This window comes from Eurosta solidaginis, chromosome X, assembly GCF_040869045.1.
Source record: "Eurosta solidaginis isolate ZX-2024a chromosome X, ASM4086904v1, whole genome shotgun sequence".
Classification (NCBI taxonomy): domain Eukaryota; kingdom Metazoa; phylum Arthropoda; class Insecta; order Diptera; family Tephritidae; genus Eurosta; species Eurosta solidaginis.
This window is the reverse complement of record NC_090324.1, coordinates 137,242,028-137,266,618: the sequence shown is the minus strand read 5'-3', so window position 1 is coordinate 137,266,618 and position 24,591 is coordinate 137,242,028. Positions and strand designations below refer to the sequence as shown.

Below are 24,591 nucleotides of genomic sequence, written 5' to 3'. Positions count from 1 at the left end.
AATTTTTTTTTGATGATCCTTAAGGAATTTTAAATGTTAAAATGCATCAAAAGAATGGCAATTCAATTACTTTTCTTTTGATGGAAAATTCTTTATAGCCAATTAAATATTGCGAAATTCGGAAACATTAATATGTAGTCAGAGTTAATAATGTAAAGTTGCAAGGAAAGTAATTTTTTTTGATGATCCTTAAGGAATTTTAAATGTTAACATTCATCAAAAGAAAGGTAATCCAATTGCTTTCATAGAGCCAACTAAATATTATTTCGAAAATTTCGAAATTTGCGAATTTCAGATCAAATAATGTAATGTTGTAAGGAACGTGACTTTTTCACTTAAATTCCTTATTTTTTATAGTATTGCTACTAAAATTAATGAAGTTTAACAAAATTTTTTTATTACTGAATAGGTAACAATTCAAAAAAGGTGGTTTAAACTGTGACAAATATGCCGAAAGTGGAAGAACAAGGACGTTGGGGATTTTGTGGATGACACCATTATGTTAACCTGCGGCGCTTAAATCTGTATTTTTATTTTTAATTCAATAAAAAACTTTTCTTAAATTATTATAACTAAATTTTGAAAGTAAGAGTATATGTTAAATTCAATTGAAATTTTAGTTTTTAAGCCAATGATAACTAAGTAAATTAAATCTATATTATAAGTAAGAAAAAATATTTATTTTAATTTTAAATCAAAATCAAAACTCAAACGTAACACTAACCAAAAGAAAAATGAAATGTATTAACATATAGATGAATGAATTAAAACGAATTTTTGTTAATATTTTTTATTGTCAATATCTAAAATATGCATACATTCAAATTATTCATTTTCCCTTAAAATTAATTTGTTGTGTTTTTAAATTGAAAACCATAATTTCTTAATAAAAACATAGAATGAAAAATTTTGGATATTTTGTGGGCGGTTTTTGGTTATTTTGTGGGCGGATTTTGGTTTTTTTGTGGGGTTTTTGCAATTTTTTTAGGTATTTTCAATTCGCATTATAGGTTATTTGATCATCGGGCTGGCAACTCTGGAGCGCCTAAAAGTATGCAGCCTCTTTAAAATGACATTTTGAGAGCAGTTCAGCTATTAATTTTTGATATGGCGGTTCTAAATGAGTGCGACAGAGATGGAAGATCACACGTACACGAAATATCCCATTCCACCATGGATAATATCGGCGCCTCGCCGAACAAAATTATCCAACTTATTATCCAATTTTTTGGATAGCGTCAGTATACGATTACCCGAATTTTTATCCACTCATGGTTAGCAGGGTATGTATATCAACATGTTCTAATATATTTATATTTGAACAAGGTCTTAGCTGCACATCTTCTGTCCAAATTATGGTAACGTGTTGTGCCATTGTTGAGTCGACCCATTGACAGAACAACTTTCTGGACAGACTCCGAAATATTCTTGCATTCGATTAAGACACATCCATCAAAGTTGCAAACTTTCGTTGCAAATAGACTGTCAGAGATTCAAGATTGGACCCAGGATGCTTCGTGGCAACATGTGCCAACTAAACAAAATCCTGCGGATCAAGTGTCTCGCGGTTGCAGCGTGGATGAACTACAGAACACCACGATCTAATACCATCGGCACAAGAGTTACAATTAAAAAATGGTTGAAATAGTCCAAGGTGATGAATGTGGTCAAGAAATCCACAAATTGTCGAAAGGTCTGACACTACCGCCAAGCTTGCAAAGCTAATAATACCTCAGAACAGTCCTTGTCGTTGAAATTGTTACGATTAGTCGGTCGTTTATTAAACGCGCCAATTTCCTTCGATGCCAAATTCGCTCTATTATTAAGTAAAAACTCGCAGTTCGTAAAAGTTTTTTGTGATTTCTACATTTACATAATCACCATGCAGGATCAAAGGCATGCTTCGTGCAAAAATTTGGTTAATTAATGCTCGAAGGTATGTAGTCGAACCGTGCGAAACTGCTTTCACTACAAACCTAAATTAAAAGGCCAAATAGTGGGCAATTAACCAGCTGACAGATTGCATGGTTTGTGGGGTAGATTTTTGCGGTACAATTTACGTTAAACAAAAGATACGGGGTAGGCCCCCGTTAAAAATGTATATTTGTATATTGTGGGTTTTACCTCAAAGGCTGTGCATTTAGAGCTCTGATTTAAGTTCTGATAAATTTATTCTCGCCCTCAAATGGTTTTGTTGGACGCCGGCGAATACCAGCGACAATACACTGCGACAACGCGACGAATTTCGTAGGAGCCGATCGGAAACTAAAGGAGCTGAGTGGAGCATTACTGAATCAGAAGGCGGAGGTACTGAGATACGCAGCAGAAGAAGGGTCCAGGTTCACCCCTATACCTACCAGGGCTCCCAACTTCGGCGGGTTATTGGATGCAGCAGTGAAGTCGGCGAAGCACCTGCTCATACGAGCCGTAGGTAACGCGAGTCTCACCGCCGAAAAAAATCGAAACTCTGCTCTTCGAGGTCAGTGCAAGGACCTTTAAAATGAAAATGTTGGTAGATGAAAAATTTAAATAGTGGTAGAAATTGGTAGATTTTTTTCCAAGAAAACAATAGCCACACTTTTATTTGTACAAAACAATTCATATTTTATTGTAAAACAAATAAAGCACATTTAACGGAAATAACACTTTTAAAAAAATATGTAAACAAAACAAAAAAATTTATGTAATTTGTATATACATAAAAAAAATTAAGGCGCGATAACCTCCGAGGAGATTTTAGACCGAGCTTCTCTTCCAATTTGCGTCGTGCTCCTTTTTAATTTTTCCTACAAATTGGCGGGACGGGACCTACTTTTTTTATGCCGACTCAGATGAGTTTTCACTGAGAGCTTTTCATGGCAGAAATACACTCGGAGTGCTTGCCAAACACTGCCGAGGGGCGACCCCGCTTAGAAAAATGTTCTTCTAATTGAAAAACCTTATTTCTAAAATTATGATGTTGCTTTGCCCGGGGTGTGAACCCAGGGCATTCGGTGTAATAGGCAGAGCACGCTACCATCACACAACGGTGGCCGCCGTATATACATAGCTTATGCCTATATGATACCATAGCTTATGCCTATATGATACTTGCTTTTTTTCCTGTATTTTGAGCTTGAAATACTGAGGAAACTTTATCGATATGTCTAATTACAACAACAATTTTTCAATGTACCAGTATTTTTCTGTCACAAAATAATCGACTTTAGCATGTTATCGTTTACTTAAAACTTTTTTTATTTTCGTTCAAAATTATTCATAAAAAACTGATGAAAATAGCGCAGAAAATATTTGCGAGCTCATTTACTAAATTTCTTTCATAAACAAATTTATTTCTTGTTTGGATTTGTGCACACATTTTTCAAAATAAAAAACCGAATTAAAAAAAAAAATTGTTAAAAGAAAACAAAAGAAAAATCTAGTGCCATTTGGGTGTTATGAAATACAGGGAACAAAATCACCTTCTACAAATTAAAATTTGTTTACAAAATCTTATTAATTCAATTGGAGGCTGAAAAAAAGTTCGTCCCATACAATACTCTTTTATTAATATTTGATTGGAAATGCTTGAAATTTTTAATCCATTATGCTTGGCGGTTTTTATGTCGTTCATTGTAGAGAACAATCTTTCTGGGGCTGCACTACTGTGAGGAAATATTATTATTATTTCACTCGAATTATTCACTCGTATTTTCATCGAATTTTCAAACAAATTTTCTTCTAGAAGACTCTTTTCAGTTCCCAATTTTATCCATCCTTTAAGAATATCGTCGGAAAATATCTTTTCTATTTTTTCCTTATCATATAACATTAATGATCGCCATTCGTTGTTGAGAATTTCCATGGAAGTCTTGTGAAATGGAAAAGCTTTAAATAGGGGAACAATCGTTGTCATTTTACTTACTTACTTACTCACTGTCATTTTACTAGATTTAGTATTTTTTGCATCAAAATATTCCAAAGGGTGTAATTTTTCGTCTTCGAAATTGAATCGTTTCTTAATTTTCTTACAAAGGCAAATGTTGGTAGATTTTTGGACTTTGGTGGTAGAAGTGGTAGAAAATGTAAATAAATAATAAAAGTGGTAAAGTCCGCGCATTGTTCGAGGTAGAGGCCGTGCTAAACTCGCGCCCAATCGCGCCGCTCAGCGAAGACACGAACGATGGCCAGGCTCTAACTAACACGCACCTGTTGATCGGATGCCAGCTCAAGGCAATGCCAGGGGAAACCGTACTCCCGGAACCCAGAACACGCTCTCCGACAGATGGCAACATGTTTGCATAAGTGTCAGTTTTGGCAAGAGTGGTCCAAGAATTACCTTCTGAATTTGGAGGATCGCAACAAATGGCAACGTCGAGGTCGGAGAGCTCGTCGTCGTTCACGAAGACGTCACGCCACAGCAGTGGATCCTAGGCCAGTGGCAGACACGACCAACGGCCAGGACGGGAAGGTCAGGGTGCCAGACGTTCGCACAAGGACAGAAATAATTAGGCGGAAGATACATAAGCTGGTCGTGTTACCCGCATCAGATGGTTGAAGAATGCAGATGGCATTCAAGGTGGCCGGTGTGCTTGCAGACAGAGTATATTAACTTTGATTGGATAACGGTTGGTTGTAGAGGTATAAAGGAATCGAGATAGATATAGGCTCCCATATATCAAAATTATCAGTATCGAAAAAAAATTTGATTGAGCCATGTCCGTCCGTCCGTCCGTCCGTTAACACGATAACTTGAGTAAATATTGAGGTGTCTTCACCAAATTTAGTACACGAGCTTATCTGGACCCAGAATAGATTAGTATTGAAAATGAGCGAAATCGGATAATAACCAAGCCCACTTTTTATATATAACATTTTGGAGAACACAAGAAACCTGTTTATTTAGTAAATAATACACCTAGAATGTTGAAATTTGACATGTGGACTGATACTGAGACTCTTGATAAAAATTTGAATTTTTTTTTTTTAAATGGGCCCACTTGTGATAAAATCAGTTTTACAAATATTATTAATCATAAATCAAAAATCGTTAAACCTATCGTAACAAAATTCGACAGAGAGGTTGCCTTTACTATAAGGAATGCTTTGAAAAAAAAATTACCGAAATCGGTTAAGGACCACGCCCACTTTTATATAAAAGATTTTTAAAAGGGTCGTGGACGAATAAAATAACTATATCTTTGCAAAAAAGAGCTTTATATCAATGGTATTTCATTTCCCAAGTAAATTAATAACAATAAAAAGAAAAACTTCAAATTTAAAAAAATGGGCGTGGCACCGCTCCTTTTATGACTAAGCAAATTTCTATGTTTCGGGAGCCATAACTCGAAGAAAAATTAACGGATCGTAATAAAATTGGGTACACAAATTTCCCTATAGCAGGAAATATTTCTAATAAAAATGGACGGGATCGGTTAAAGACCACGGCAACTTAGATATAGAACAAGTTTAAAAGGGTCGTAGACTAGAATAATGAGCTACAACTTAGCAAAAAATAGTTTTGAATCAATGATATTTCACTTATCAAGTTTTATTGTTAGAGGAAATGGGGAGAATGTTTTTCTTAAACGGGCGATGCACACTGTTTCGTGTAGAACAAGCTAGCTGGACAAAATTATTTTATGAGATTTTCCGTTTCATATGCAGTCATTTATTACAACTACGTCATTTTTTTCAGCCATATGTTCTTTTTTTTTATTTTTCTTTCAAAATTTTACTTCATACGCATACATTTGCTTATTTCATATACAGTAACTCATGTGAATAAGTGACATAGATCCAAAAAAATTTAAAGGAGTCAAGAATATTACTTTATTGTACTTAAATTGAATGGGCTACAAATCTCAATACTCTAAAAAATTCGGAGAAAAATTAAATTTTTTTATGAAAATTCGTCGAATTCTTCAAACATTTTTTAAATATAATTTAATTTTTGTTATAGATCGTGACAAATTTTCTTATGGAAAATAAGTTATAATATGAAAATTCGTCGAATTTTTCAAACATTTTTTGAATATAATTTAGTTTTTGTTATAGATCGTGACAAATTTTCTTATGGGAAATTAGTTAAAATAAATTTGCGAAAGCGAAAATTGTAAGAATTGTCCATAAAGGGGTGTCTACTTATTTATGTGAGTGACTGTACATATGTCCATACATGTTTTGTATTTATTTGAGTATTTATCCTGGCACTACAATTTTTTCAAAATTATTTTATAATACCAGTCAGGAATGTAAAAGTGAATTACAATAATAATAATAACAATGTAAATATTTAAATTAATTATGTGAAAATTACTTATTACAAAAACTTAAATGTAAAGTATCATACAAAGTAGAAAAGACAATAGATTTAAATTAAATAAAACCTGATCCAACAAAAAGTTATAGGGTAGGTTATCTTTTGTTTGTTTAGAAAAAATAAATTTAATTGGACGACAAAACATGGTAGAAGAAGGTCGAGGATTCTGCCAAACAATGTTACCTTTTTCATCCTGTAATTGAAGAGGAACGAAAGAAACTATAAACAAAAACTCATCAGTGTCAGAACTGCATGTAAACTTTTGCTTATATGTACTATGGTCAGAGCTTCCATCGCAACCCCACTTGCTGATTAAAGTATACGTCAAGTTTGTAGGTAATAAACTAACAAAAACTTCTTGATTTGCTAAAACTAAACGCTCAACAGTTTTATCTAATACGGACTGGACTTTAATTTCCGCACGTGTTTCACCCACATCAATTTCATTTGGATAGCATTCTGCCTTAGCTTTTCTTAGACTATAAAATGATGGATAAACTTTATGGCCTGCCTTGATGCTCCACTTCCGAGTCGTTTTGTACCTATGAGTCGTCGACTTGCTATCTAAGTAGTATGCCAAAGCTTCTACATTGCTCAAGCATATTGCATCTGGCTCACATGTAATCTTTGTTCCGGATATTTGAGTGGTTTCCTGTGATTTTTGTATAATGTTAGCAACATTTCTGTTGCCGGACATATGCGTTGATACTTCTGCCGCATAAAGTAATTCACCAGGACTTCTAGATTGCAAGAGGTCATCCACTCGACGCCGCTTGGTTTTTTCACTGCAGCTAACAAAGCCCTTCTTTCGTCTTCCGGGGCCGAAGTTACCTGAAGAAGTGGTTGGCTGGTCTGATAGCAACTTTGAATCCACCGTTATTGTAAATGTGAAGTCTGGACCCGAAAGTCACTCCGAGTTTTTATTCAAAAATCGCTCCTTATGTCTTCCAGAAGTGTTCCACTTTTGATCCAGCTTCGACGAATATGCCGATATTTGTAAGCTTAAACTTTTTATCGAACACTCGGCTGCTTCGCTTAAATCGTACTTAATTACAACAAAACTCAATAATTCTTTATATCTGGTTTCCTTCGAATGTTGAACCCAAATGTCAAAAAACTCCGTTCTTGGTACGGTTATAACTAAACTGCTTTGTGTTGTTGATTTTCCGGTGAATAGTTGATGATTGTTGTGCTGCCATCTTAAGTGTCGTTGATCATTCTGATTTGTTATCAGTGGTGCAGTATTTATATTACATTCAGGTATTGCCGTAGATGCTACCATATGGGGTTGTTTTGTGTAGCGTTCCTGTGTGGTTATACCTGCATTAGGATTGTTTTATATGTACCAGTTTTTATGCCTTGGTGACCTTGCGCGTTTATTTTTGTGTGTTTTATGGCTACGTGTTTGTTCCCTGTACCTGTGAATTGGTTTTGCCATTTGTAGATCAGCTTAAAAGGTTCAAATATCTCGTCGGAGCTGGTACGTACATACATCCTATTTTATATGTAGAGATAACTAAATCTACAAAAAAAAAAAATTAAAATTAGATGTGCAAAGAATTCGCAATGGTTTTTTCTTTCGCCTATTAGATAATACTTGCGACTATAACATATGTAAAATTTAGCCCGGATGTCCGCGGACGTATGTAACTTTTTGTCCCTAAATTTAAAAATATAGAGAAAAAATACCTTTTCTTCTTAATAACGGAATGTTAAATATATTGAAAATACTCTAATTTCGAAAGAATTATTATTAAGAAATTTTACTTACCTTAGAGCTTAGAATTCATCAAAAAAATTATATAAAAGTGTTCACTTAAAAGAAATATGAAGCTTAATATTCAACAAGAATTTTGCAAATTAATCAATGCATTTTACGGCCACTTCTGCCTTCTTACTTCAATTACTCAATATATATGAGGAAAAATATCAAAAAAAGCAAAAATCCCGTTATTTTGTTTATTTTCTTTCATTTCTCATTCAACTTTTCTTGGAATAAGAACTTTGTTTTTGTCCAGCTAGCTTGTTCTACACGAAACACTGTGCGATGTCAAGTGTTATGTAGAAAAGTAATTTATCTGAAATTAAATGTACAATTGAAGCTCACGCTGAGTATATAATTTTCGGTTACACCCGAACTTAGACACCTTTATTTGTTGTGACTTACTTTTGCAATTATAGCAAAATCATTATGTACGTAACGTGCATGCTTACATATTAGTTAATGGACCTATGTGTATACCATGTGTGTATACATTTATGTGCGTGTCCACCCGCTCTTTCGTACATATACAGACATACGTATGTACATGGGTGCATCTAACTGACTTAGGGAACGTACCCAAATTACGTGACCCGTTTAGGGGGGAGGGGGGATTTCATTAGGTATTACACCTGGTCACAGGGGAAAGGGGAGGGATTGGGACTTTTTCACATAGTCAATAATCTCCAGAAAATCTTTTTTTGTGGAATTTATTTCGCGTAAAAAATTTCCATGAAAAATCATCAGAAAAACGTGCACGGTAATGTAGTGGACGACGTATCTCGCGTGCTTCGCGTAACGCGGCGGGTGCCGAATTAATAAAAACAAATATAAATCAAATACATTTTTTTAAGTTAGCAAAAAATAATTTTAAATCATACTTATGAGCTATACTATGTTAAAACTTAAGGGGGAAGGAGGGGGTGTTAAAATATACTACCGGTGGTCACCGAGAGGGGGGGGGGGGGGATAAAAAGTTGTAGAAAATGGGTCACGTAGTTTGGGTACGTTCCCTTACTGATTCGCTATTGGAATATTGGAATTTTTTAACTGAAGTTTGATTAAGAGAAAAATAAAGATTATAAAGGGAAGAAATTACATTTAAAGTTATAGTCTCTGAGTAATGGGCAAATGGCGTTTTTATTTATGGAGAAAACACGCAATTAATGCGGTGGTTTTTTGGTAAGAATATGCGCTCCCCATAGTCTTCAAAATCGGCAAACGGCAATTCTATTTATGCGGAATGATCGGATGCCGTTTTTTAAATCATAATAGCTCTGGAATGGTGTATCGGATTAATGAAATATGTGAACTAGGGATAACGCGTACTCACTAGACCCATAATACATTATTATTATTTTAAATAGTTTTCGATCCGTGATTATATGTTACGATTCCGCAGCAGGCAATTAAGCGGTATTTATTTGTTAAGAATTTGCGCTCTCCATAATCCCCAAAAGTTTCACTTGTGAATTTTAATAAGGTGTTTTCCTAAAAACTATTACCATTTTTCACAAATCACGTTAAGAAATTTACAATTCAAGTTCAGAAAATTACAATTAAACTTCACATTTAAATTCAGAGATTTACAATTAAAGTTAAAATTTTTTAAAGGACCGTTATGTTACTGTCTTATAAATTTTATTCAAAAGAAAATGATGAAATGATAGGGTTGCCGTGCGCACGAAAATTATACATAAGTACAGGGAATTAATTATTTGAGACTCATGTCCACAACATGGCGGCCCGCCTGCGAAGAAAAACCCCTTTTCTCTCTTCCGCTCATAAGTAGTCCGGTGCAAAACCATCCAGCTATATCCGTAGGGTCACAAAAATTGATTGAGTATGGCAGCAGTTATGACGAAGATATGACCACTTAAACCACTGATGGGCAAAACGGCTCGTATGAGCCTTTTGCTCATACGGGCACGCTTTGCACATTTAAGTGCTAGGTGAGGGACGATCAAGTGCAGGTACGTGGGGCGAAGAACACAGGAAGAGAATAATATACAAACACACATTAGACTGATAAAGAGAGAGTATTTGGCCTTATACATCTGTTACTGCACAGTGGGTAAAAAGTCATAAATTTTATTTATTTATTTTATTTAACATTTTTTTATTCACCTCGTGTAAGTGCTCCCAAACATTGAAACTATATTCGGAGCAAAATTTCGCAACGTTGGATATTTCTGCGTGTCCAATATTTTGTAGAACCGTATCACATCTCCGCATTCTAAAAACTTGTTTTTTAAAGGAGTGGAGCACTGCAATTCTATCAATTCCATTTGTAGTTCTGCCGGGCTGTTTGAATATTCTGACTGAAAGGAAATATAAACATATCAAATTTTCCTTGAAGAGTATCCAGCACTGCAAACCGGTCTTTAAACTGTATCAGTAATTTTTGAATTTCTTCGCAGTATTTTTTAACATCGATGGCATTGTTCAGAGAAACAGCCTTTAGACGTGGAAAGAAGTGACAATTTTTTACTGCGAGCTGCTCACCCCATAATTCGAGCTTTGTTTTGAAGCCTCTTATTGCGTGAACTAATTCATATATAAAGTTATCTTTACCTTGCAAAGTCAAATTCAAAATATTAAGATGCTCGGTAATATCTGTTAAGAAAGCTAAGTCAGCTATCCACTCGGGGTCATTAAGTTCACTAAATTAATATTTTTTAGAAATCTGCAGGTTATAAAAAATTAAATTAGTTTCAAACCTAAGAATATAAGCTGGTGGAATATACCATAAAATCTGAGATAAGTGATCGTAACTCAAAAAATCTTTTCAGTGTTTCTCCCCGACTAAGCCAACGGATTCCTGTGAAATATAGGATACCCAATCGCTCACTTCCCGCGGACTCAAGAAGTTCCTTAAACTGGCCGTCATCCCTTTGTACGAATTATGTTGGTACATTTTACTACAGTACCCATAACATTTTGGAAACTTAAATATTTGGTGCATATAGCTTCCTGATGAATAAGAAAATGCCCTGCAATACAATCTCGGTTCAATTCGGAAGCAAATTTTGCCTTAAGCCGCCCAACGAATCCTTGCTTGCATCCCGTCATCGCTGGCGCGCCATCAGTTCCCACACTAAAGATTTTACTCCAGTCCAACCCTCTTCTGACAGCGCAATCTAAAACCGCATCATAAATGTCTTGACCCGTCGTAGTTCTTTTCAAAGGTATTAAATCAGGTAATTCTTCGGTAATATTGAAATCAATATCTACTCCCCGAATAAATATTGCTTACTGCGCAAAATCAGAAATATCTGTGCTCTCATCTAGAACCCACGACAGATATAAAGCTAGAAATTTTTCGGTCGAGCTGCATTTGGCAGTCGTTAGCCATATCTTGCACCCTTCGATCGATAGTTCGACGCGACAAACATATTTGGTTATATTTGTGAATATTTTCTTTCGACAAAGTGTCAACTGATTCCAAAATACAAGATTTTATAAAGTCCCCAACTGAAAAGGGATGATTACCAATAATCATTTTGTGGATAATAGCATAGCGCTCCAAATCCATCAGCAGCAATCTATTGGAAATAAAATGTAGCAAATAATGATTATATGTCGTAACAAATTTCCAAATCACGTAATTGGACGCGTTTCCGATGCGCAGCATTAGTTGGGCAAGCAGTTGACTCCGCTGGAACGTCAGTTGAGTGACAAAACTTTGGAAATGATACGTTCAGCTAACTGATGACAAATGATACCAATTTGACGTAAAGCTCCAACTATTTTTTAAAATGCAACTACAGTCCGTTTCCGTGATCACTTATCCGCTGAACCAACCGTTGCGCTTCGAAATGCGATCATTAATGACCGCATCTCTTGAGCACTGTTTTCTTCAGAAGTTAGTTGCTGAAATAATTCTAATCGTGCTTCGTATGAATACTTATCACATTCTCTATGAAATTTTTCATAATGCCTTCTAATATTAAAAACTTTGCAAACTACATGCTTCTTGCAAAGTAGACCTTGAGATTCACCACCACTATGTTGACACATATATTATAGAGTCCAATCCTTATTAAAACTGCCTGACTTTCTTTTTAAAGAACTTACACTTATTTCACATTCCAAAGACATTTTGAAAATACAATAAAGTGAATAAACTAGGAAACATGTATTTAATAAAAATTTGACGCACGCATTACAGTTTTTGAACACCGTTATAATATATATAAGCATCATCAACAACACGGCTCATCTTGCTTAATACATATTTAACATTTACCAAGCTATGTGGAAAATAGAGCTGCCGCCGCTCTTATTATGTTCAAATATTAAGCGTTTTAGGATAAACTAGCCTTTACCGGCGGCTTTGCTCACACTAAAGGCCACAAATATGTAATGTCGCTTTTGTGATTCACTCGAACTGAATTTTCATTTGTAATTTTAAAAGTTCCTTTATGATTCAAATCATAAACAAAGCAAGTTTTAAAATTAGAAAAATGGTCACCGTAAATTAAATACACATGCAACACATGCTCCAACAATTTTTGCAGTGTGGATTTAACGATATATGTATGTGAGCTGAAGAAATTTGAATATTCCTCCATAATTTGAAATTTATAAATGACAGCAGTTATGTTTACAATAAAACTGGTAAAATTATTCGTTGTTTATGCGATTGGTACCTTTTTTATTTGTAAACTGATACATTTCTTTGTAGGCTCACGGCAACACTGCCAACAAATCTGAAAAGGGTTTCGTTTTCCCACGATTGCATAAGAAACGTGCATTAGTACGTTTTTCTACTACTACTTCCTCTAATTCTAATACTTTAAATATACTTTTTTTAATACTTTTATGTATATATTGCAAAATGAATCGGCTTGCATATAATTAAATGTTTGTGAAGGCGAAATGAATGTCAATAATTCGCTGCTTAACATAAAGACGACTTCAGTCTATGGTTATTCCGTTTTTCGTATTTCTTACCAAAAAATTTATGTTTTTGTTTTCGTACTATTTCAACACAGTTTGGGAGTTGGTTTTCGAAGTTGAGAGAGAATGTTTTCATTTCAGTTTTTTAGTGTTTCCGCAACTTTCTTGCGATGAATATCATTTGAGGCGAGCCGTCGATATTTCCAATGTATTTTTTACTCCCCTAACACCCTAAAATACACAAACGTCTCACCTAGCACCCGCTGGCACTGAAACTGATTTAGGAGCCGAACATAGGCCCATCCCTGACTTAAACAGTCAACGTAGCGTCCACACTCCCGCAAGTAACGTATATGAACTGTGTGTATAAATCTTCGCATATCTCAACTTATCCACCATCATCATCATTCATAATGAGTTGGCGCCTAACCGCCTACAGTTTTTCCTGTTTCGCGGCGATTGGGAGCACCATGGGGGTCAAGTCATCCTCCACCCAACTCTCCCAACTTTGTGAATGTTTCCCCCTTCCACTGCTTCCAAACTGCGGTTTCAACTGAATTACTTAGGTTCCAATGCACTTATTGGAAAGAGTTATCCTCCGTTTGATTTCAATGAAGGCTCGGGATGTACACACCTTGCAGCATTGTCAACGAACCATCAACCCACCAACAAGAAACATATAAGTATTACATTATGTAGTATGCATTGGACTAACATTTGAAAAATAACACCCTACTTATAAATTTCTGAATTTGAACTGTAATTTTCTGAACTTGAATTGTAAGTTTCTGAACATAAACTGGAAAAGGTGTAGTTTAGCAAATTCTCAAAATTGTTTGGGGCTTTATGGCAAACTATTCTTGGCATGATTCAAATTCATTTACATGTTTTTTGTTCATAGAAAGGTCAACATGCAGCAAATATATGGTGCTATTCGACATAAGAGTACGAAGAAAAACCCTCCCAAAACTCCAAACGTCTTACCATCCAATTCCAATGGAAATAAACCTATCAAGAGATTTACAAGGTATAATCGAAACAGCTGTCGCCTTGTCCGTCCTGATGTCACGTTGTTTAAATTTTTCCCAAATTATTAAATAAATTATAAAAATTAAAAAATTGCTTCAAATAAATGTTTTCATACATTTTGAAAAAGCAATATGGGCAATCCCCGATTATTAAAATCATATAAACCTATCAAGTTTGGTGGGGAAAACCAAAAAACGGCAGCGCTAGTTGTAACATTAATCAGTAGTAAACATATAAAGGCATTAAAAAAAAAAAAAAAAATTGTGTTTAATTTCCTTCCTTACTTAGACCTGATGGTGTTGGAAGCATAACCCATGAAGAAAAGGAGAAATTTGCCGAAATAAAGGAGCGATTGCGTGTTTTATTGGAGTACCAAATTACCAACTTTCGCTTCTGTTTTCCATTTGGGCGTCCTGAAGGTGCGTTGAAAGCAACTCTCTCCCTCCTAGAGCGTGTACTAATGAAAGATATTGTTACGCCTGTACCACCGGAGGAAGTGCGTATGATGATTAAGAACAGTTTGGAAACAGCAGCACTTGTGAATTATACGCGCCTCTCCTCAGAAGCCAAAATTGAAGGTGAAAATATTAACTGTATCCTTATATATGTACATATATATTCCTTTTGTGCGTGTGTATGCCACTAAAACCTTCCTACACGACTGAACTGATTATATATATATTATATGATGCTATATATTATCTTCCTTCCTAGAAATTTAGTACAGGGGTTTTTCTATAATATTTGAGAAACTTCTCTCTCCTGTAAGTGGACCGGAAGCCACCCTATTCTAAATAATAATTGATTGATGGGGGGATTCCCCCCGGGACCGGGGTTCCTGAGGCGGCCCGCGAGGTACTAAGACTTTTTTTTTCAATTCAGGAGTCTTTAGTTGTTCCATGTGCAATTTTTAAGCCGAATTTCAAAAGCAACGATTATCTGCATTTCGTTTTAATATTATAGTGAAGTGTGAAAAATAATTATAAAAGTACTTTTCCTTAAAATTTAAGAATAAATATTTCATTTGGCAGCTGGCTCAAAACCATTCAGGTTACGCATCCGATTCGACTATTGATAGTGATTTTTTGCCTGGACCTTCGAACAGTGAGGAGACAATAAAAACATCACACAAATTGTATGTTTACATGAATTCGAAATCGTAAAGTTTCGTGGTGACACTTATGAAGGTTCATCTTCAAAAAGTCTTCCAACAATACCACCAACTCTGTATCAAATACCAGATTATATAAACGACTTCGACATCGGTACCGTGAATAATGAGCTTTTGCCATCTGAAGAATTCAACGAAATAATTCGCCGAGGTCATCAAAAGTGTCCTGTTATTTTTCGAATTGATCGTCATGACGAGGCATTTCCTACCTCGTTCTTGAACAGAATCTTGCCAAATGGAGAGAAAGTGGAGCGTGACTGGTTGTCGTGGAATGCCAATAGCAATGCTTTTTATTGCCTACCATGTCGTCTGTTAAGCACCAATACTTTAAATCGACCTAAATTTTGTTGTCCTTGCGGATATTCGAAATTGCAGGTGGGAAGACTGTAGTGCCATAGTAAATTGCATTAAATTAAATTTTAGCTGGCAACTCCCTCTTTGGGAGTGCAAGATGCAACCATGCATCAGATGCACTTGGCATCACTAAAAATGTTAGAGTCGAGCAACGCGGAGAGTTTCTGACTGGTTGAAACTGCCGTTGCTCGACGCCATCATTAATTTCGTTTCTAAGCAACCTAAAGAAAAGCTGTCTAGCCGCAGAGTTGCGTTAGCGGCAGTTTTTAGTTTGAAGAAGACCGGCAACTGCTTATGACACGCAATTCTAACAACGCACAAACAACAAAGTAGTGGACAGTAGTAAAATTAAAAAAATACACTGTACCAGAAAGTGAAATAAAAAGTCGTAAATAGAGTTTATAAAAAGGGAGTGAACTAGAAAAGAAAGTTTGTAAATACAATTTAACATAGAATAAAAGTTGTAGCGAACTAAGAGTATCAAAGAACAAAGGTTAAATAAAGAAAATAGTATACTTTAGAAACTAAACCAAATCTACATTATTTGAAATAACAAAAAAGAAAGTTGAAAGTAAGTGCGTGTGTGGGGGCGGGAGCGCATTAGAGCGCTAGTTTCCCCAGGATCCAAAATGGATCCTCGATATGGCGATCGTGGGCCGAAGCCCTGTGAATGCGTCGAGTGGCCGGAAGGGGAAAACCTCCCAACAGATGTGGAAATTAAAAAAAAAAAAATTTTAAATTAACAAAAATTTCTACAAATTTATAAAAATCGAAAATTACAAAAAATACAGATACAGAAAAATTTTAAACTAGATGTAGTTAATATAAAATCAAAAAATACCAAAAAAAATATATAAAAATTTGAAAAAATACAAAAAAAAATACAAATTTACAAAAGCCGCACAAAAAAAAATTTAAAAAACATTTGAAAATCTACAAAAAAATACAAAAATTTAAAAAACCATTAACAAAAAAATATAAAATTTAAAACCATTAGAAAAAAATCTACAAAACTGAGAAAAATCTACAAAAAAATTTAAAATCAGAAAATCAACAAAAAAATATTAACATATTTAAAAATTCACAAAAAAAAAATTTTATGAAATCAACAAAAGATGGTAATAGTCGTGGATTTTTTTAGGCCGTGGCTAGTGGATGAAAAAGCGTGAAAATTTTTGAGAATACATATAATATAATACTTAGTTAAAGACAGAGATAATAAGAAAATGGAAACTGTAATAAAATAAAAATTTAAACGGCAGCAGAAATAATACAAAAAAAAAAAAAAGAAAAAATGGGAAAAAACTCGAAAAACCGAAATTTCGAACTATAAATAAAAAAGTTACACTGTACCCAAATTATTAGTGAAAAACGGCACTAGCCATGCCATATTGATAACGGCACTAGCCACGCCACCACCATAACGGAGCAATTTTGCAGAAAAGGGTGACGCCATCAAGCAGCAGCAGAACAGCTAGCGCAGCAGAGCAACAAGCAGCGGTGCAGTAAGCGGTACTTGGTATAGCGCACAGTGTGCGAAATTAACGTATCATTTATATTTTTGTAATACATAATTTTCATTCTTTCATATTACCTTTCTTCAATTTTCGACATCCAATACATTACTAAAATGTAAATATATTTCATATTATTCAACTTTTCAAAATTACTTATATATAAAAAAAGGAAAAAAAAATGTTTGCATTATATTCAAAATTTTCTTTCACACACATAGGTATATGCGTAAAACCGGTTAAAAACCAATAATTACAATTTTCTTTAACGCAGTGCGTCCGTGTATAAACATGACATAAGTTTTTAAATCCCGGTTCGTCCGAGGGCATTTATATTACAATTTTGAAAAGATGCGGTGCGCCCGTATCTATAAAAATAAAACCATACAATTTTGATGAAAGCGGTGCGTCCGTTTCAGGCCTTATATGAAATTATTTGCCATCCCTTAATTTTTGCATTTAGATCGTAAAAATTCAATTAAAAATTATAATTTTTGCCATACATTTCAAATTCAAATTTATTGTCACGTTCTGTACAAATAAAAATTCTTACACTTCAATAAATATATTCGTAAACAATATTCAACATCTTTTAAATTGCATGTGAATTCCAATTCCCGCTTCTGTTTTGCATGAAAATTTTTCAGCTAATTCCAATCATTGGATTTGGATTTGCGGACAACAAAAGCGTAAAGCAAATATTTTTGAATCTGTATTTTCATTAACTAATCACTAACTTTAGTATTTCAATAAAATTCACTAACTAAAGTTTTTTGCAATAAGTATTCGCTAACCAATTGTATTATAAAATCTAAAAGCTTTCAAAAAGACATACTTTCACAAATTTCTTATATTTTCATAAATTTCCTTTAAAAGTACTTTCATACTTTCCTTTTGAGCTCAACTTAAATCAGTTCTCTAATCAAAATTCAGGTTTTCGTTAAATTATCGGATAATTCTTTCAGCTTTACTCTCTCAAATCCCACTTGTCTTGCAATTCTGCATAACTTCTCTAATCAAGCACAATCCATTTTCGAATAATTCCCTCGTTCAAATTCAATTTACTTAAATTCAATTTATATTCAATCTTCATAAACAAATTCCATATATCTTGCTTCAATAAAATCTTAGTATTTCATCTGTTCGTTTCAACACGTATGGACCTAAGAAACGGGAATGTAGTTTCTAAAAATACGCATCCAGGTTCAAATTTCAAAAATTCAGAGCAAGATTTAGATTCCAAAAACTCAGAGCAAGATTTAGATTTCAATATTCAGATTCTGATTCATCTTCAGTTGCATCTTCAACTGATACCTTAACATAATAAATTATCCCTGAGTACAGACCTTTTAGGATTTGATGATCAACCTGTAATTCCAAATTCTAGTTTTTCTATTCTAACTCCGATACTTAACGTTACAACCATGGCCACAATCGAGGAGAAAAAATCGTTTATTAGTACTTGTGCCTCGATTATGCGAGAAAACTACAGTGGAGACCCGTTGGCACTTGCCTCATTTATAAATAAAGTTGAATTAATGGAAGTATTCTCTAACGAAAATTTAACTCCTACTTTTATTGCATTTTTAAAATCCAAGCTCGAAGGCAAAGCTCGCGAAGCACTACCAACGCATATAGAATCAGTCAGCCAAATTAAAGAAGCGCTATGTAGTAAAATTAGGCCAGACAACTCGAAAGTTGTCGCGGGAAAAATTGCAGCCTTGAGAGTAACCAATAACAATTTTTCAGAATTTTCAAAGCAGGTAGAAGAGCTTTCCGACTCGTTAGAGCGATGTCTAATCATTGTAGGTATGACGCAGGCAAAAGCCCATGAGATGGCGGTTGAACAAACCATTACCGTGTGTAGATTAAATAGTAGGTCAGATATGGTGAAATCAATCCTTGCGTCAACAACCTTCGAAGATTCAAAGGGCGTTGTAGCGAAAATGATTATAGAGCGAGAATAGGAAGTTAAAGAGCGGCAGGTGTTAGCGTTTCGGTCACGTCCGATAAGATGCAATAATTTCCGTGGAAATTCCAGAGGTAACAGTAATTTCAGATATAACAACAATAGTAATTTTGGATTTAACGGTAATACAAATAGACAACACAATAATACAAATTTCCGAAATAACAATTATAACAGAGGCAATAATCGCAATTACAATAGAGGCAATAATAACAATAATAATCGGTCCGTAAATAACAGAAATTCCAATAATCAGGGTTCAAGTTCTAGAAATTCAGCCAATGTTCGTTCTTTAAATGCCGAAGCCCCTCAGGCGCGAACACTGAGGTAGCAGGAGCAATTCGACTAAATACTTCTCAGTCAATATATTGCCTAAATTTAAATTTTTCCGATTTCGTCGAAGTCGCTTGTAGCGATTCTCATAAAATATATTATTTTCTAATAGATTCACAGGCAGACAATTCACTAATAAAAATTTCCAGTTTGGCAAACGAGGTAGAAGTAGACGATCGTAACGTAATAAATATAACAGGCGAAACAACAGACACGGTAACAACACTAGGAACAGTTAATACAAGTATAATCGCATCAAATACATTTTTTCCTCTGACTCTTCACGTTGTCAATGACAACTTTAATATTCGTTCGGACGGTATAATAAGGAAAGACTTTCTAAAAACGAACAAATGCATAATCAATTATGATAATGACACAATTACATTCGGACAAGGGACAGAAAAGGTAAATATTTCAATTTTGCATAGCACCTCAACAAATACTCTTGTAATTCCACCAAGATGCGAAGTTTTTCGTGTTTTTAGTTTGAAAAATTCGATAAGCCCAGTTTTTGTAGATTCTCATGAACTCTGTAACGGTGTTTTCACAGCCAAATGTATCGTTGATACAAAAAACCCAATTATAAAAGTTATCAACACCACCGACGAGGTCAAGTACGTAAAAGATTTCATTATTCAAACTGAAGACATTAAAAACTTCAATGTCTATCGCATAAATGATACACCTATCGATTCAAAACTCATATAAGAACTTAAATCAATTTTAGCAAAACAAGTGCCTTCTTATGCTAAAAAGAAATTACTTGATTGACGTTTGAAATATTCTAATATTTTTTGATTAAAAACCGACTTAATGACGCTTAATAATTTCTACGAACAAAAACTTTACTTTAACTGACAAAACCCCTGTCTATATTAAAAATTACCGTTTGCCATACACACAACGCGAAAAAATAAATAAACAGGTCAAAAACCTATTACAGAATTATTTAATCGAACCTAGTTTTTCAAATTATAACAGTCCTTTAATTATGGTACCGAAAAAAGATCCAACAGGCAAAAAGTCGTATCGTATGTGCGTAGATTTCAGAGCAGTCAATAAAAAGCTTATAGCCGACAAATTTCCACTAGCACGCGTTGATGACATACTCGACAATCTTCGCAGAGCCAAATAATATTCAACTCTAGATCTTTTTTCCGGTTTTCACCAAATACCCCTTCACCCTAAATCTAGAGATGTAACTTCTTTCAGTACAGATCGAGGAGCTTTTCGTTGGAAAGTTTTATCTTTCGGGTTAAATGTAGCACCAAACTCTTTTTCTCGTATGATGTCAATAGCATTTTCAGGCATTTCGCCAAATCAGGATTTTATGTATATTGACGACGTCATCGTCATTGGTTGTAGTGAGACACACCACCTTAAAAATTTAGAAAAAGTTTTCGAAACCTGTAGAAAGTTTAATTTAAAGCTGAATCCAAACAAGTGCAATTTCCTTCGCTCCAAAGTAACTTTTCTAGGCTATAAATGTACGTCAAAAGGTTTGCTTCCAGACGATTCAAAAATAGACGCTATTAAAAGGTATACTAAGCCAAAATACAAAGATACGGTTAGGCGATTTGTCGCATTTGCAAATTATTACAGGCGATTTATACCGAATTTTGCGTCACTGGCAGCGCCTTTAAATCGTTTAAATCGGAAAAAAGTTGAATTTGTTTGGGATGAAGCGTGCGAAAACCCTTTCGAAAAACTAAAACTTGCATTAATGTCTCCGCAACTACTACAATACCCTGACTTTACAAAAGAATTTATAATTACAGTAGATGCTTCTAAGAGTAGGTGTGGTGCTATATTAAGCCAAAAGCATGGTGATAACGATTTACCAATTTGTTTCGCGTCAAAATCTTTCAATAAAGCAGAACAGAAAAAAGTAATTATCGAATTAGAACTCCTAACAATACATTTCGCTATAAAGCATTTTCGTCCATATGTTTACGGTACAAATTTCACAGTAAAATCCGATCATAGACCACTAGTTTATCTTTTTAATATGAAAGACCCTTCGTTTAGAACTGTCAGAATATAAATAGAATTCGATTAGAACTGTCAGAATATAAATTTACGATTGAATATATAAACGGAAAATCTAACGTTGTGGCTAATGCTCTTTCACGCATTAGTATAGACGAAATAAAAGAATCTACAAAGCATGTTTTAGCAGTCCAAACGCGACCAAAAATCAAACAAAAGGAATTACAAAATAAAGACGATAATTTTACTGATACTTTTTGCGAAATGCCTAAAGTACAAGTTTATGACAAATTTTCATACAATTTTTCAAAAAAGATACCGCGAATAAAGTCGACTATGCAATTTAATAAGAATAATGAGATCTCCAATATACACATTTATGCGCATTTAAAACATAAAAAACTAAATTTACTTAATTTTGTGAATGCTAAAGGAAAAACAAATTTAGATGAGTTATTTTCGAGGCTTGAAAAAGCAGCCGGCAATCACAATATTGAGCAGTTAGAATGGCCAAAAAATGATACATTTTTCAATAATTTTTCAATTACAAATTTTAAAATCAGCGGTAATAAAATTTTAAAATCATTACAAATAATACTAACAGACCATGTAGAAACTGTAACAGAAACAGAGCAAAAACAAAAACTTATGACAATTTATCATGAGGACCCTCTGTTAGGCGGTCATTGCGGTACAAAACGATTATATTCCATATTAAGAACAAAATACTATTGGAAAAATATGACAAGAGACATTGCGAAATTTGCCAAAAATTGCAATAAATGCTTTTTAAATAAAGTAAAACCAAAAACAAAGGAAAATCTTGTCTTGACTCCAACGCCCTGCAAACCCTTTGACATTGTAATTGTCGATACAATAGGTCCACTTCCGGAATCCAAATATGGTAACAAGTTCGCTGTTACTATGATTTGTGACTTTTCTAAATACCTGGTAACAGTAGCTGTACCAGATAAATCAGCAAAAACTATTACTTGTGCTATTTTTGAAATCTTTATATTAACATATGGTACAATGAAAGCTATTAGATTCGATTTAGGAACGGAATATAAAAACGAATTATTCTCTGAATTGACAAAACTTTTAAAGATTGATCATGATTTCTCAACAGCTTACCACCACGAAACTGTTGGTACTGTTGAAAGAAATCATAGAGTCTTTAACGAATACTTGCGTGTATATCTCAATGAAACGTATTCAGATTGGGATACATATTTAAAATACTTTATATTTTTACACAATACTACAGGTAGTTCGGGTTTTGATAACAAGTAAATTTACTCCCTTTGAATTAATATTTGGCAGAAAAACTACAATGCCACATGAATTGCAAAAAGAGCAAATTGATCCGATCTACAATGTAGAAAACTACACAAAAGAGCTTAAGTTTAGAATGCAAAAATCGCATAAAATGGCATAAAATTTGATTAATGAGCATAAGATTAGAAATAAAGATTTATACGATAAAACGGCTAAGCGTTTAGAAATTAAAATTAACGATAGTTTTAGTGGAAACAGAACCTAGAAATAAACATAAAAATATATATCAAGGTCCCTACATAGTAAAGAATATTGATGGGCCAAATGTAACAATTTGTGAGATAAGTATAGAAAACGAAAAAATTTTACATAAAACTCGGGTACAAAAAATTTATTAATTTAATAGTCTATTACTAATCATAGGATAGGATAGGTTAGGTGGTAGCTTCCCTGATAAGGATAGCTCACTTGGACAACACGAAGGTCCGTTGTGATACCACATACACCAAAAATAACGGTGACCTAGATCCAGCTACTTAGAGAATCGTTGGGTAGCAACGATAAAGCTCCGAATGATACCGATCTCAACTTTGGATATATCCTCGGGAGATCCAATTGAGTCGCGACCGAAGTACTTTCGCCTAATTCTGGCAAAAGCTGGACAATCAAGCATAAAGTGATTTGGTGATTCCACCTCATCATCCTCCATACAGCTGCAGCAGGATGGAGTTTCCAGTATATTGAGACGTACCGCATGGATACCCATGGGACAGTGCCCTGTCAAAACCCCAATGACCATTGATAGGTGAGCCTTAGTGAACCCAATTATTTCAGCAGACCTCCTGCCATCCACTTTTGGCCAGAAAGATCTTGCTACCCTGCAAGACGTGGTATCCGCCCAACGTTTGCTGAGCTGATTCGAGGCCCAGCTATGGAGGAGCAATCCACAGGTGGCCAGCGGGATCCCGAAGTCCCTACAGCCATCTTCATCCGGTTCAGTTGTACCGATGCGGGCTAAGAGATCCGCTTGACAGTTACCCGGGATATCACTATGGCCCGGGACCCAGATAATCTTAATTGTAAAATAATTCGATGCAATCGCAAGCGAGGTCAGGCACTCCCAGACCACCCTCGATCGCACTGTAGTTGAGCTCAAGGCCTTGATAGCCGATTGGCTATCAGAGTAGATGTTAAATTCCCTAACCGTGGTAGCACTGGATAGCATTCCATCCACCGCATCCTTAATCGCAGCAATTTCCGCTTGGAATACACTGCAGTGATCAGCCAACTTAAACTTGCGGCTTAAATTTAGCCCTTGACAAAAGACCCCCCCACCAACCTTTCCATCCAGCTTTGACCCATCCGTGAACAAGTTAACCGGTCCCATGCCCCAGATAATTCCTCTTCCCCAATCCTCTCTCTCTGGAATAACTGGGGTGAAGGTTGCATAGGGAGCTGTTATCGGCATACAGTAGTCCGTTCTGTCCGGGATGAAGTCGAAACTGGTAAGAAGGCTAGAGTGTCCGCGGTCAGAAAGTCTATATCCCATATCACGAAGCCTGACCAACGACCTTGCCGCGGCCGCCTTTCCCGCAATATCTACTGGGTATATGTTCAGCATGACGTTCAGTGCCAAGGTAGGCGTTGTTCTGAGAGCGCCACTGATACCGATCAGCGCCGTCCGTTGCACTGACACTAACATTTTGGAGGTGCTCGCCGTGTCCAGTGCTTTCCACCAGACCAGCACCCCATATAGCAGAATCGGTTTGACCACCATCTCATAAAGCCAGTGTACTATTCTTGGCGAGAGTCCCCATCTCTTTCCGATAGCTCCTCTGCAGCAGTACAAGGCAATGGCGGCCTTCCTGGCCCGATCTTCCGCATTGGGTCTCCAGGACAGTTTCTTGTCCAAAACAATCCCCAAATATTTAACCCTATCAGAAAGTACCAACGGTACCCCTGCAATCGAGGGAGTTCTGAAATCGG

At 35.1% G+C, this 24,591-nt stretch overlaps 1 protein-coding gene across 1 annotated transcript in view; it reads left to right on the top strand.

The window, feature by feature from the left end:
• LOC137235482 (calcium-dependent secretion activator-like) overlaps window positions 1-24,591 on the top strand; it is a 3,515,579-nt gene that overhangs the window by 1,553,744 nt on the left and 1,937,244 nt on the right. Inside the window, exon 5 of the mRNA XM_067758482.1 lies at window positions 14,283-14,572. Coding sequence (XP_067614583.1) covers window positions 14,283-14,572 — 290 coding nt within the window. The remainder of the gene's footprint in view (window positions 1-14,282; window positions 14,573-24,591) is intronic.